Source organism: Mesoplodon bidens (assembly GCF_964165515.1).
Source record: "Mesoplodon bidens genome assembly, chromosome: 6".
Classification (NCBI taxonomy): Eukaryota; Metazoa; Chordata; class Mammalia; order Artiodactyla; family Ziphiidae; genus Mesoplodon; species Mesoplodon bidens.
In genome coordinates this window covers 11,055,660-11,068,639 of record NC_138162.1, presented here as the reverse complement: position 1 = coordinate 11,068,639, position 12,980 = coordinate 11,055,660, and the positions used below count along the sequence as shown (strand labels likewise).

Here is a 12,980-nt window from a genome sequence, read left to right as displayed (position 1 = left end):
CTGGGGCTAAGCACTTTTGAGGCCCCTGATGTTATGGAGCCCTCCACAGCCCGGGGCGATGCATACTATTTGTGTCCCAGTTTTACCTGCGAGAACTCTGGGGCCCATATAGCTGGGGTGCGCCAGAGCCAGGACTTGAACCCAGGGCTGCTGCCTACCAAGGCTCTCATCTCTTAGGCAACAAATATTTTTGGTTCAGCTCACAAAAGAGAGATTAGGGTTAAGCTTTTTTTTTTTTTAGTGACACTTTTTTTTTTTTTTTTTTAGATGTTGGGGGTAGGAGTTTATTAATTAATTAATTTATTTTTGCTGTGTTGGGTCTTCATTTCTGTGCGAGGGCTTTCTCCAGTTGTGGCAAGCGGGGGCCACTCTTCATCGCAGTGTGTGGGCCTCTCACTGTCGCGGCCTCTCTTGTTGCGGAGCACAGGCTCCAGACGCACAGGCTCAGTAGTTGTGGCTCACGGGCTTAGTTGCTCCGTGGCATGTGGGATCCTCCCAGACCAGGGCTCGAACCCGTGTCCCCTGCATTAGCAGGCAGATTCTCAACCAGTGCGCCACCAGGGAAGCCCCTAGGGTTAAGCTTTTAAAGGGACAGCAAGAACATTTATGATTCTTAGCGTTGGCTGGCCCCCATGGGGGCGGGTGGGAATGGAGCACTGTGGGTGAGGGAAGGACCCCTCATCCCTCCCAGGCTGGTTGGACCTCGGCATCTGCTGTCAGTGTTCTGGGTTCTGGGGTGGGGGTGAGGGGTTGGTAGAGCCTGCAGGGCAAGTTCCTTTGCCTGACCATGTGGGTATGGGGTGGGTTTAGGAGGCCGGGTCCTGGCCAGGCACTGCCACTGATGTGCCCATGGCCCTGGGCCAGTCTCTTGCCCTCCTGCCGCAGTTTCCTGGAGGGTAAAATGGGGGAGCAGGGCTGGGCAATCCTAGAGTGGACTGTGATTGCATTCCAAGCCCCCTGGCTTCCGGCACACTTGCGCTCTCTCCAAGACTGACCCATGGCCACTGCCATCAGATTCCAGTCCCTGGTGAGCAGTGGGCTCCCTGGTGGCAGTGACAAGTTCCTTTCACCACAGAGGTGGCAGCCAGAGCTATTTTTGGAGCAGCTCATGGTGGGGGAGTTTCCTTTTGGCAGTGGCCGGGGAGGGGAGTCTTGGGCAGGGGAAGTCCCATACGGAGACAGGGCTGGCCTCTCCTCCTTCACCAGCCCTGGCACGGGGAGGCCACCCAGATCCCCAGAGGTCCCGGTACCGTGCTCGCATCTACTTCAACCCTGAGCCAAGACCTTCCCCGGAGCTTCTCAGAAGCCGCTTTGCAAGGTACCGGCCTTTGCTCTGCCTCTGCTGTGGGGAGCCCCTCACCCTTCCCTGCCACCTAGGGCTACTGTCTTTGCTCTTGAGGGTATGCCTAGCAAGTGACAGGGAGGCAGACCCTGGAGACCTCCGGGGCCTGGGCTCACAGAGCACCTGACCTTGGCTGCACCTCTGCCACCGCTGCCCCCTTAACCACCCACCTGGTGGGAGCTGCCAGTGGGCCAGTGCCATCAGCCTGGCATGACCTTTGTCACTGCCCAGGTTAATGGGGCGAAGTTTCACGCTGGGTGATCCCGGGCTTTGCCAGAACTCCCGAGGTTACAAGGGAATCAGGAAAAGGAATTCTTATGTCTCCCGCGTGGGTTTTGGCTACCTGGGCCCCTTCCTGATGTCTGAGCAGTGAGTTCTCCACAGAAGTTTCTCTTGCCAGGAATAGCCACCCTTTCAAACCTTAAAAAGAGAGCAGGAGAGGAAATTAGGGGAAGCCAGGGGTTGAAGAACTTCCCCTGTGTAGAGGCCACTGGTGGCATTATGGATGTCCTCCTGGGCCCGGGGCAAGCTTTTTACAAACCCTGAGCCTCCATCTGCCTGAGGGCTGCTCTGCTGGGTTTCCCCCTTCGGCTGTTGGTTGGCAGGGCAGGAGCCTGGTCTGAGACAGGATATGGGAGAAGAGGAATTTCTGCACTCCCCAGGCTTCTCCCTCCTGGCTTCTGGTGTTTACGTACTGGGTCACCCTCCCTCTGCGGCCTGCTGGGGCCACAAGGAGAGTGATTTGGTCTCTGCCCTTGAGGAAATCTCCATTTGAGGGAGAAGAAGACGTGTTCAGGCAGTGATGGCACAGAGACCAGGTCAGTGGAACCTGGGAGTAACTGACTAGAGGAGTCCAGGAAGGCTGCCTGGAGCGGGTGCCCTGGGTTGGGCCTGGAAGGAGGATCCAGGTTTGCCAGGAGGCAGTTCATTCCAGGCAAGGGAGGCAGACCCCGCCAAGGCCTTGAGGAAAGAGCAAGTTCATTTCCCTGGAGGGCAGGGGTCCTTGGGATGGTGGACCTACCTAAGGGGTCTGAGGCTCCTCGCAGAGTGAGACCCCCCAGCTTCCCCCAGCTCCATAGTGGTCTCCAAGGAGGTCCCCAGGCAGATGAGATTAAAACCCAGACTTTGGAGAGAGTCAGATCTGGGTTCTAGCACGGGTGCGTGCCGTTTACCAGCGGCGAGGGCTTGGCAAGTCGCTTAACCTCTCGGCACCTGCGTTTCCTCACCTGTGAGAGGGCAGCGCAGACACTGCGGAGGAGTGTGCCGAGGTGCTGCGTGTCGCTCCCTGGTGCAGAGCGAGCACTCAGCAGATCTTCCTTCACCAGGTCCTGGAGCCAAAGGCCCTCCTGGGTAGAAACCAAATGCCTCATTGCTCCTTGAACTGAGAGATGTTTACAGCTCCTACATTTTTTTTCGTCCAGAATTGGGATTTATTACCGGAGAAGGAGAAAGTGAAAGGTGATCTGGAGCCGCCTCCGTTGTAAAAAGGCTCAGGGAAGCCCTGCAGTGTGGGTGTGATGTGTTTTGAATTGCCTGGTGATCTCTTCCTGCTCTGAGACCTTGGGGATCCTGAGCGTGGAGGCAGATGTTTCTTGCTTGGGGCATCAGGAAGGTGGAGGAGCCCCCCTCCACTGACTGGGAGATTGCAGGGTGCTTGGTACCACCCGACTGCGTCCACCCTGCGGGGTCCAGCTGTTTCCTCTTTATGGATGAGGTAGGGGGCGGGACTTTCCCAGGATTCCACAAGAAGTGCGGAGCCTGATTACGACCCAGGACCCGGTCCTGACGCAGGAGGGAGACTTTACCCCGTGAGAGGTCATAGGTTCCAGGCAGAGGCTGGTGTGTGGAAGGGCCTGGAAGGTCCAGGGTGCTGTGTGGTTGGGAAGGGGAGGCCCTCACGTGCAGGGGCCTGGGGCGGGGTAGGCTTTAAGGAGGGCGGGCCAGCGCCAGCTGCACAGAGTTTGGGATGCCTTGCTCAGGCGTGTGGGCCTTTTTCTGCGAGGTTTTGGGTGGGGAGAAGCAGGTTGGGATTTGTGTCTTGGAGGGGAGACCCTCCTTTGGTGGGCTGGAGGTCAGGTCATCAGGCAGGAGGCAACTACAGGGAGCCCACCGAGAAGGGGCCAGGCCAGCAGAGGGCAGGGGCTCTGGGTAAGTGGAGACTTGTTTGGGGAAAGAACCAGCAGCCCTGGATGAAGACCAGGTGTGGGCTATGAGGGAGGGCGAGGCGTCCGGAGGAGGAGCCCACGTTCCTGCCGGGTTCCTGGGCAGACAGGAGACCCGTCGCTGAGATGAAGACCCAGGGAAGGGCAGGTGAGTGTTCAGTGCCTGGAACTTTCGGTGGTTGGCGTCTGGAGCTCTGGAGGGAGGCCCTAGGCTGGAGAGAGATGGGGGTGGGCGGTGGGTGAGGAGAGGGGAGCTGGAAGAAAAGGATGGGGTAGGGTGCCGGGGAGGTGAGCTGGGTGGGTGCTGCATTGCCCCTCGGCCGCTGGCCTCCGGGTTCTGCAGACCCACCCCGTGAGAGGCCCCACTGCCCTGAGGAGGGGGCTCAGGGACCTCTCTGCACAGGCTGCACCGCCCTTCCCGGGGCTGCACGTGGTCCCGTGTCTCAGAGAAGCCAGGCTCCTGCCGGTCGTGGAGCTGCGGAATCTGAGTGGCAAGTGTGGCTTGGGGTGGGGGGGCGGTGAGGCGCCCAGGCCCAGTCAGGAAACCAGACGCCATCTGTGGCTCATCCCCTCCAGCTCCCAAGGCCCCCGTGACTCTGGCCTCAGATCGAGCTGCTTCCTGTCAAGTGATGAATGGGCAACGTCTGCTTATCCCAAGACCAGAAGGGAAGGGGGGCCGGGGTGGGGGAAGGACACCGTAGCCAGAGCCACACCTCTGGGCCAGAATTCATTCGTTCATTCATTCGTTCACTCAGTCCCTCACTGTCCGAGGAGGTATGGACTACGGGAGTCAGGCAGATGTGGTTTCAAGTGTCAGTTCTGCCTACTGCCTGCTGTGTGACCTTGGGCCCGTTGCTTAACCAGTCTGAACTTTCATTTCCTCCTCTGCACTACATGGATTATAGCGGCCCCCCACTTAGGGTGGCTGTGAGGTGGAACGAGGCGTGCACGGCCCTTGGCGCGTGCCTGGCGCACCCACAGTGCGGGCTCCGCTAGCGATGCGCTGTCGTTACAGCCGGTCTGCGTGGGTGGGGCGTTCCTTACTGCCCAGGCCTCGTGTTGGGGACACGAAGTCGGTGGCGTCCCTTTCTCTCGTTACTCACAGGCTCCCTGGTCTGAGGAGCAGGTTCAAATGGTAGCTCTCTCCTCTGTGTGGACTGACTTTGGCAAGTCACCTTTTCCCTTGGAGCCTTGGTTTCCTCATCTGCAAAAGGGGGGTGATGGCACCGCTTGGGTTTCTTGGGAGATGTCAGATTACTCAGCTCAGGGGAGGTGTTGCCGTGGATGTTGGCTGATGCTGAAGCTGGTCCGGCCTTGACCTCACCAGTGGCCAGCCTGTGAGGTGCGCGGTCTCCTGCTGGGCCTCAGAGCTCCATCTGTGTAGGGGTGTGCTGGGCCGTACTGGTCTGTGGCACTTCTCCTCTCCCGGCTGGCTGAAGGCCCCCAGCAGTGGGTATCTATCCTAAGCTTCTGTTGCCAGGAGCCTGCTGGACAAACAGAGATAGCCCCTGGTGCCTGCACTGGCGTTGGGTCACTCATTCCGTGTGTGTAGGAGGGTGTGAGGTCACCAGGATGGTTTCCTCCTTTGGGAAAACAACGTGTGAAGCTGTTCATTGAGCAGGAAGGACTGAAAAGGGGCCTTCCCCAGAGAAACGGCACAGGGTCCGGCGTCCAGCCGAAGCTGAGTCTCCAAGGTTGTCTTTGTGATTCTCCCTGTCAGCCTGGGAGCCACGTGGGCCTTTACCAGCCCCACCCAAACCAGGGGCAGTGACGCCCCTACCCCAGTGGACAGACCGAGAGCATGGCTGGGCTCAAAGCCGTGTGGCCTGACCGTACATGCATACATGCACATACAGCATGCAGAAAAGGGCAGGCAGACACTCGCTGCTTCCACCTCAGGGCTGGGGGGCAAGGTGAGGTGTAGACAGATACTTGCACCCATACGACCCTATCCACTCAGGCCCCCAAACCTGCCCCAAGCTGGGTCTTTGGCCTGAGCCTTGTGGTGTCTTGGGTCATCTTTTACTGGGAGGGTAAGGCCTCAGTGAACCACCAGCCTCCACGAAGTGTGGTATCTGGCAGGAGACAAAGGAGGAATGTGACTTTCCCCTAGACGACGTTTTAGAAATTGGGAAGCAAGTGCCCCAGGTGAAAGTCGTGGTCAGAAAGGCGTCTTGGGAAGCCTCAGAGCCCAGCCTGGTGTGGGAGCCGCTTGCTTCCAGGAAGTGCCTGGATTAAACCCAAGCCCCCACGTCTCCCTGGGACACACCCCACGTTAGTAAGAGGCTTGCCGAAGGCCAGGGCAGGAGGAACACGTCAGGGGGCTTTACAAAGGCAGCCCTAGATCTCGTAAGTGATGAGGAGGGTATTTGCTCCAGAGCCATCCCAAAGAGGCCGTGCAGTGCGGTAGACAGAGCATGATCTGGGGGTCCAGCAGCCCCAGCTCTATCTTTTACCAGCTGTGTGACCCTGGGCAAGTCCCTGCCCCTCTTTGAGCCCCAGTTCCCGTGTCTGTCACATGGAGACAGTTCCTCCTCCACTGCCCAGGGGTGGTCGTTGGTCATGACGCTGGTAACAGCTAAAGCCTCAGAGGGCCCTTCACATGTGCCAGGCTCTGTCCTGAGGAGTTTACCCATCTGTTAACACATTTAATTCTCAATGCCCCTGAAAGGTAGATCTTACTGTTAGCCCCATTTTCCAGATGAGGAAACTGACACACTGCGTGGTTAAAGGAAGCTGGGCCAGAACCCAGGCAAGTCAGGCTCCCAAACAGACCCTCGACCTTACCCTGGGGCTCCTCCTCATCCAGTCCCCGGCTGCCCGGTAGACAGGCACATGTGTGGAACCCAGGTTGGGAAGCAGACTCTGCCACCCCAGCGCCCTGGAAATGCAGGGCTCTTGCTCCCGGCAGAAGAAAGGCCGTCTTTGAGGTGGCGCTCCGTGTGGCCTGGGGCTCCAGGTCTCACATTCCACGGATTTTTGGCCCCTGACTTGGGCTTGGCAGCCTGGGCCCCATTGTTCTGCAACTTGGCAGGAGCCGCAGGGCACAGGAGGTGCCCTGTGCACGGAGGGGCTTTTCCCTGCTCTCCGTGTCTCATCCCTCCAGATCCCTTTGCCTTGGTCTTTCTGCATCTGAACCCCCTAAGAAGGAGTTTCTGGCAGGAATGTCCAGGGTAAAGGGGTTGGGTTTCTGTCAGGGTGTAGACAAACTGAATACAAATCCTCTGAAATCCAACACCCTGGAGAGCCTCAAGAGGCAGTGGCTGTCTTGGACCTGGGAGGCGCATTGGAATCAGAGCTGGGTTCAGATCTGCCCTCTGTATCCTACTCACGACACGACCTTGAGTCTCCCCCCTCTGAGCCTGATTGCCCGTCTGTAAAATGGGTCTGTCAACAGCCCCGGCTAAGTGGAAGAGATCTGGCCACTGGACGCCTCAGAGAACCTTCACTTCCTTCCTCCCTCCTCCTCCCTGTCTCCTCCCGCTTCCTTCCCCCTCTGCCTCCTTGCCCTTTATCTGGCCCTCTCTGGGGGGCAGGGTGCGGGGGTGGGCTGTGACTTGCAGTCTCCTTTCCTGGAGCAAAGGCCCTTCCTCCTCACGGGGACCTGAGGTATAGCCAGTTCTATTAGGTTCCAGGCAGAACTGCTCTTAGGCACAGCAGTTTACCCCAGGGGGTTGGCACACCAGGCGTGTGGACAGCAGTGCTGCATCTGCTCGCTGCCATCCCGAAGGGAGCGGGCTCTGGGCCCCCTGTGGGGGGAATGGCTCCTCGTGGCCCACCGGCCCTGGGATCACCCCTACCCACTCAGCACTGCCCCATTCTTGAGTGAGGGGGCTTGTTCCTTGGGGAGCCACTGGAAAGGAAGTGATGTATTGCTGGTAAGAGCCTGTGAGGGGTGCAGTGCAGGGGTTATGGGCAAAGGTGCCATCACAGGTTTGAGTCCTGGCTTCGCCACCTGTGATCCGTGTGATCTGGGCAAATCTCTCAACCTCCCTGTGCCTCAGTTTCCTCATCTGTAAAGTGGAACAGTAACAGAAGCTGTTTCGTGGAGGTGGTGTTAGTGAGATGGTGGTGAGATGGGCTAACAGAGGTGAAATGTATAAAGAAAGGGCCCAGCATAATAAGGACACACAGTTGTTGGCTTACCATCATTATTACTGTTATTCCTGGTGAGGCCAGGGCCCCTTACTTTGCTCCTGGGGCCCTGTGTGAGGAGCAAGGTGAGCTCCTGAGAGCCTGCAGACCGCCTCTGGGTGCAGATGCTAGATCGCCTCGTGGGGACGTGGGGAATGACATTCGCAAATACCTCCTAGGTCTCTGCCCAGTGTGACTTGCCCAAGGTCCCAGCTGGGGAGTGACAGGGTCGAGATACAAACCTAGGCCTGCTGGCCCTAGGAGGCTGGGTGAGGCGGGACGTTGGAGCCAGAGATGGATGCACCATGGTTTCCAGCCCGCGTGGTCTGTGGGCAGGTGGGCAGGTGAGCCAGTCACGCGTGGGCCTGGTCTTTGGGCCACACCTGGCGCCTTCTGAGATAAAGACAGAACCTTTTTGCTCAAGACAGTTCTCCTCCAGCCTTCCCCCGGAGGTCTCCCTAAGGGCAGAGGACGGTGAACATATCACCCCGAGGGGTCTGGGGTTGCAGCCCGAAGCAGCTACAGAGCCTGCAGGAGTCTCCGGTTTTATCTTAAAATTCATGCGCATTTTACATTTTGTTCCCTCTGTATCTGGTTTATTGCTGCACACATTTCCCTCCTGAGTAACAGCGGCAGCCTTGGGAAGCTGCTTGTGTTTATCTGTTTATCCTGGGGCTTTTCGTACCCAGGTCCTCACTGTGTCACCCGGGGTGTGTGCACTCCAGTGCGGAAGCTCGGGCGCAGATGGTGGGGAGGTGCTATGGCCCCATCTGCATTGCAGGAAGCCACCTTGGTGGCCCATCTGGAGGAGGAGGGCTTGGTGGAAAGGGCACCAGGCACTGGTGGAGACCCAGGAGTCCAGGCGGAGGCGAGGCCTGGGCTGGGGCAGAGGTGGGAGTATGGGGCCGGGGAGAGGCCTCAGAAGTACAGGCACACCCCTGAATACCCTCCACATGACACCCCTTTGAGGTAAGAGCAAAGAGATGACAGCAAGACATCTACCTCTTTGTATGTACACATCAGGATGAAGCACGTAAGATGCCTGTGTGAGAATCAAAACTGGCAATTGCACAGGCAGGAAACAGCACAGGCCGGGCTGGGCTTGACGGGTTGCCCTCAGCCACCAGGGGCTCCCTGCTAGGCTGAGGCGGGTGCCATCTGCAGACCGTGCCCCTGCTCCATGTGTCCTTGCTTTCTGCCATCTACTTTGTATGCTAGAGAGCAGTTTTACCCCCAAAATGCTGAAGAAAGGGGTGTGAGGGGGGAGCTGGGCCTGCCCTGAGGACATAGAGGAAGGATGGGTGCTGGGCGCCAGTGTGCAGATTCTAGAGAGGCTCGGGGTGCCTTCAAGGGCAGAGGCGGGAGGCTGAAGGTCCAGCTCAGCAGGCGATTCAGGGCTTGGTGGCCAAACTCTGACAGGTGTCGTAGACATCTCTAAGCCTGGGAGGGCTGGCCCATCAACTACCAGAAAGAGCTACAGTGGGGAGGAAGGAAGTGTGATCTGTGACCAGATCTCAACGGCACTGACCATAACAGCCCCATTGGTGTGGGTTCCTCTCCCACTGCCCAGATCACCCGGTTCACGCAGCAGGACCTGCCAACCCACTGGACCAGGTGACGCCTATCAGCTTGGGCTTTGGCCAGTGGGGATGGCTGTGGGTGCAGATGACCAGGTGACTTACAGGTGGCGAGAGGCAGAGTCCGTCTAGAGAGAAAGACGATGTCCTGGGTTGGGTTCTCCAGAAGCAGCCCCTGAGACGAGACCGTAGGGGGGACACCATGAGGGAGTCGGGGAGGCAGACAAGCAGGGTGTGATCTCAAACCAAATCACTATCCCGCTTGGGTCTCTGGAGTGACTTACCCCCAGAGCGTCCTGAACAGAGGCAGGGGAACTGGCTTGCACACTCGCCCCCTGGGTCATTGATTCCTAGGGACTCCAGCGCTCCAGAGGGTATAGACAAAGCTCCTCTGATAGCCTGGCCAGCCCTTTGGGGGTCTGTTTGGGGAGGGTCAAGTGAGAGGTGCCCGTGGGAATGCCAGGGAGGGGTCTGGTGGAAGGAACAGCAGCCTGATTAGGGGGCCCTCGCCACATGCCCGCCCTGCACCCCGTGTCTTCCAGGCATCCTGGGGGAGCCCAGTCCTGGCCCTGGACACCGAGGTTTAGGTGTTGTAGAAATGCTTGTGGGTGAACGGAGGGCTTTCCTCCGGGGAGGAGCGCTTTCCCTCTTGCGTCCAGGAGCGCCGCTAGCCATACAGCGTCTTCGTGTGCCTGAGCCTGGGTCCTGCCCTGGAGGTGCTTGTCTGCTGGGGAGGCCAGCAGAGGCTGCCTGTGACACCAGCAGTGGAAGCGATCTTGGGAGTGATACTGAGATGGCCTTTAGCTCAGGCCTGGGCACATGGTGGGCAATTAATCAGGACAGCTACTGCGGTTACTATGGCAGCTGGTGAGTGGCATCCTTGACTCTCCTGGGGGCCTCTGATGTGGCAGCCCAAGCCCTGGAGGTTGAGGGGGCTGTTCCCTGTGCAGAGGGCTCTGCCCCTGCCTGGAGGTTTGTGCAGGACTTGAGTAGGACCTGTGGCCTCGGCCTTCCCAGTGTCTGGTGCACCAGGTCCCAGCAAGGACGGGCATGTGGGGTCCTTCCTGCAGCTGCTACTTGCAGTCTGACTCAAGGCCTCTCTCTTCTGGCCACTAGGCTGCCAACCTGGGTTTGTATGGGGGTGAGGCACGGAGGACAGTGACGGGGCAAGAACAGGCTTTGGAGTCTGGCACACGTGGCATTGAATCTGGCGCCTCCCTTGCTGGATGGTGGGGGCACCTTTAGACTTTTCCCTGCACAGAATCTGTGTTCCCCTCTCTCCAACGGGGTTGGCCCTAGCAACCTAGTCGGGACAGCGTAATGGAGGGAGGTGTGTCACATGGGCCGTCGAGCTAGTTCTGTCACTTCCAAGCGGGATAACCAAGGGCAAGTTACCTAACAGCTTGGCACCTCAGTCTGCGCATCTGTAAAATGGGACAAGTGAAATTACTTCCTCGATCCGAGGGCCATCGAGAAGAGAAAGTGCACAGGCCTGTGTGTAAGAAAGCCCTTCTTTTCTGTTGCAGCCCGTGTCCTCGTGAGGCTGGCATGCAGGATGGCAGGACAGCCTAGCCACCTGCCCCATGGAGGGAGCCCGAACAACCTCTGCCACACCCCGGGGCCCGCGCACCCTCCCGACCCACAGGTAAGCCCTCGTCCTTCATCTGCAGTGCACTGGAGAGTCTTGGAGGAACACAGATCCCTGAGGCTGCTTTGTCCCGGCCACGGAAGGATGCCCCTGGGCAGCCCCCAGGCACCTGGAATGCTTCCAGTGATGGGAGCAGAATCACTACCCAACCATTCTGCCCTCCATCCCAGCCAGCGACACTCACAGATGCCTCGCTGTTCCACACTCTGGGCTGGGATGCCAGGCCCTGGTCCTGTCCCTGGGGTTTCCATGTGAATGGAACAGCTTTATCTCAGAGGGATCAGCACTGGTTAGAAGGGCAGACATAGAGGGAGTCGTGGAGGCCCCAAGGAGAGTGAGGGGCGCAGGCGAGTGGATGGGGTGCGCTTGGGGTCGGAAAGTGCTTCCTGGCTCTGAGCTGGTGTGCCTCCTTTCTGGTCTCAGCTGCGTTCTGGCCCTCTTTAGCCTCTTTGTCTAGGACCCGCAGAGCTTCGGGGACGCTGGTTTCCTTACACTGGCCCCACCCTCTCGGAGAGCCAGGCAGCCTTTGGCAGCTTTTCGGAAAGTGGCTTCTGGGGTTGTGAGCTGCTCACACGCCCCATGCCTTTGCACATGCCATTCCCTGGCTCTGGGGTGCCCTCCTTGACACCTCCAGGCCTCAGTCCAAATGCCGCTGCTTCTGGGGAGGCTTCTTGTTCCAAGGCACTCCCTGCTCTGTGCTGTCCCCACACCTGCGCACAGGCACTAGGTCATGGCCGTGATCGCACCCACTGGGGCACTGGCTCCTGGGTCTGCCTCCCTTCCTGGACAGAAGGCTCTGGGGTGGGGCTTCGCCTGCCAAGTTCATGAACTGCAGATTCATGGAGTGCACCACCCAGGACAGCGCCGTGTGTGAACAGACCCAGGTCTGGTCTTAGGGAGCACACAGCCTCACAGGAGAGAAAGACAAGAAAGAAAGCAGAAGAAACGGGGGGGTCAGTGGAACTCCAGCAAGGAACGTGGTCTGAACTAGGGGACCAGAGAGGCCTCCTGGAGGAAGTGGCTTGCAAAGAACTGGAGGGGACAGAGAGCTTGGCTGGGCAGATTGGCCGGGGCCAGGTGCTGTAGCATCCTGTGGGCAGCCTGGAATGATGAAAAGTAATTGTCCAGGGTTGGCTTGTGTCCCGGGCCTGTGAGACCTAAGTCAGGAGGAGACTCAGAGTCAGCCACCTTCCTGAGCCATGGAAGGATTGTCAGAGCTTCTAACTGCCTAGTCCTGTTGGAGGACTTCAGGTGGACTGGTGTTTGACCTGCTTGGGCAGGGTTGCCATGTACAGTTGTACAGGTTCTACACTGCCCAAAGGTGCCTGGCCAAGGAGGCAGGTGAGTCTGAAATCCTTCTCCTGCGCCTGAGCTGTCATCAAACTGTGCTTCCTGGTGTGACGCTGCATCAGCCCAAGGGAAGGGGCACATCTGTAGATTCACACAGAGGTGACATGTTAAGTAGGAGAAACTGTGTATGTGCACGCACACACGCACAGGGGATCCAGAGGCATCTATGCTATTCATCCTCCCCATTCCAGTTCCTGGCTGGGATGCAGGGTCCCATTTCCTAGGTGGAGTTTGGGGAGAAAGCTGGGAAGCCCATAGACACTGCTGGTCCAGGGTCCACCAGGACACGTCCCCGACAGCTGGGGGCAGTGGGGCTTCCTCGGGTAATGTAGCAATTTGTCATATTAAGTCATTCACTAACAATTGAGTCCCCCTTGATTAATCTCCCAGAATTAGCCAGTTGCATTTTGAGCAATTAGGGTTAATTACAGCCTCATTTGGCAGAGCAGAGAGTCCCGTAATTATGTCACAAACAAGGCGAGGAGGTGGCGGGCTGCCGTGGCAGTGGCATCTTCTGGGTGTCCCCTCTCACGTGTTGGAGTGGGTAATGACATAGTTAAGTGTAATTAGATACGATTACTCAGCGTTGGCTAGCGGCTGGCGGGAAAGATGCCCCTGGTTCGCCAGCATCTGGCCGGGTCTGCAGAACTGGGTCACAGCCGCATTGACGCTGGGGCTGCTGCAGGTCAGGGCTGGAATGAAAGCAGTCAGACGCTTTCTCTCTCCTCGTCTCATAGGGCACTGGTATTTAAACACTGTCTAGGGAG

At 58.4% G+C, this 12,980-nt stretch overlaps 1 protein-coding gene across 1 annotated transcript in view; it reads left to right on the top strand.

Annotated features, from left to right (window-relative positions):
* NEK6 (NIMA related kinase 6) overlaps positions 1-12,980 on the top strand; it is an 83,264-nt gene that overhangs the window by 33,113 nt on the left and 37,171 nt on the right. The window contains exon 2 of the mRNA XM_081238386.1: positions 10,742-10,860. Within this exon, the coding sequence (XP_081094512.1) occupies positions 10,771-10,860 (90 nt within the window). The 5' untranslated portion in view covers positions 10,742-10,770. The remainder of the gene's footprint in view (positions 1-10,741; positions 10,861-12,980) is intronic.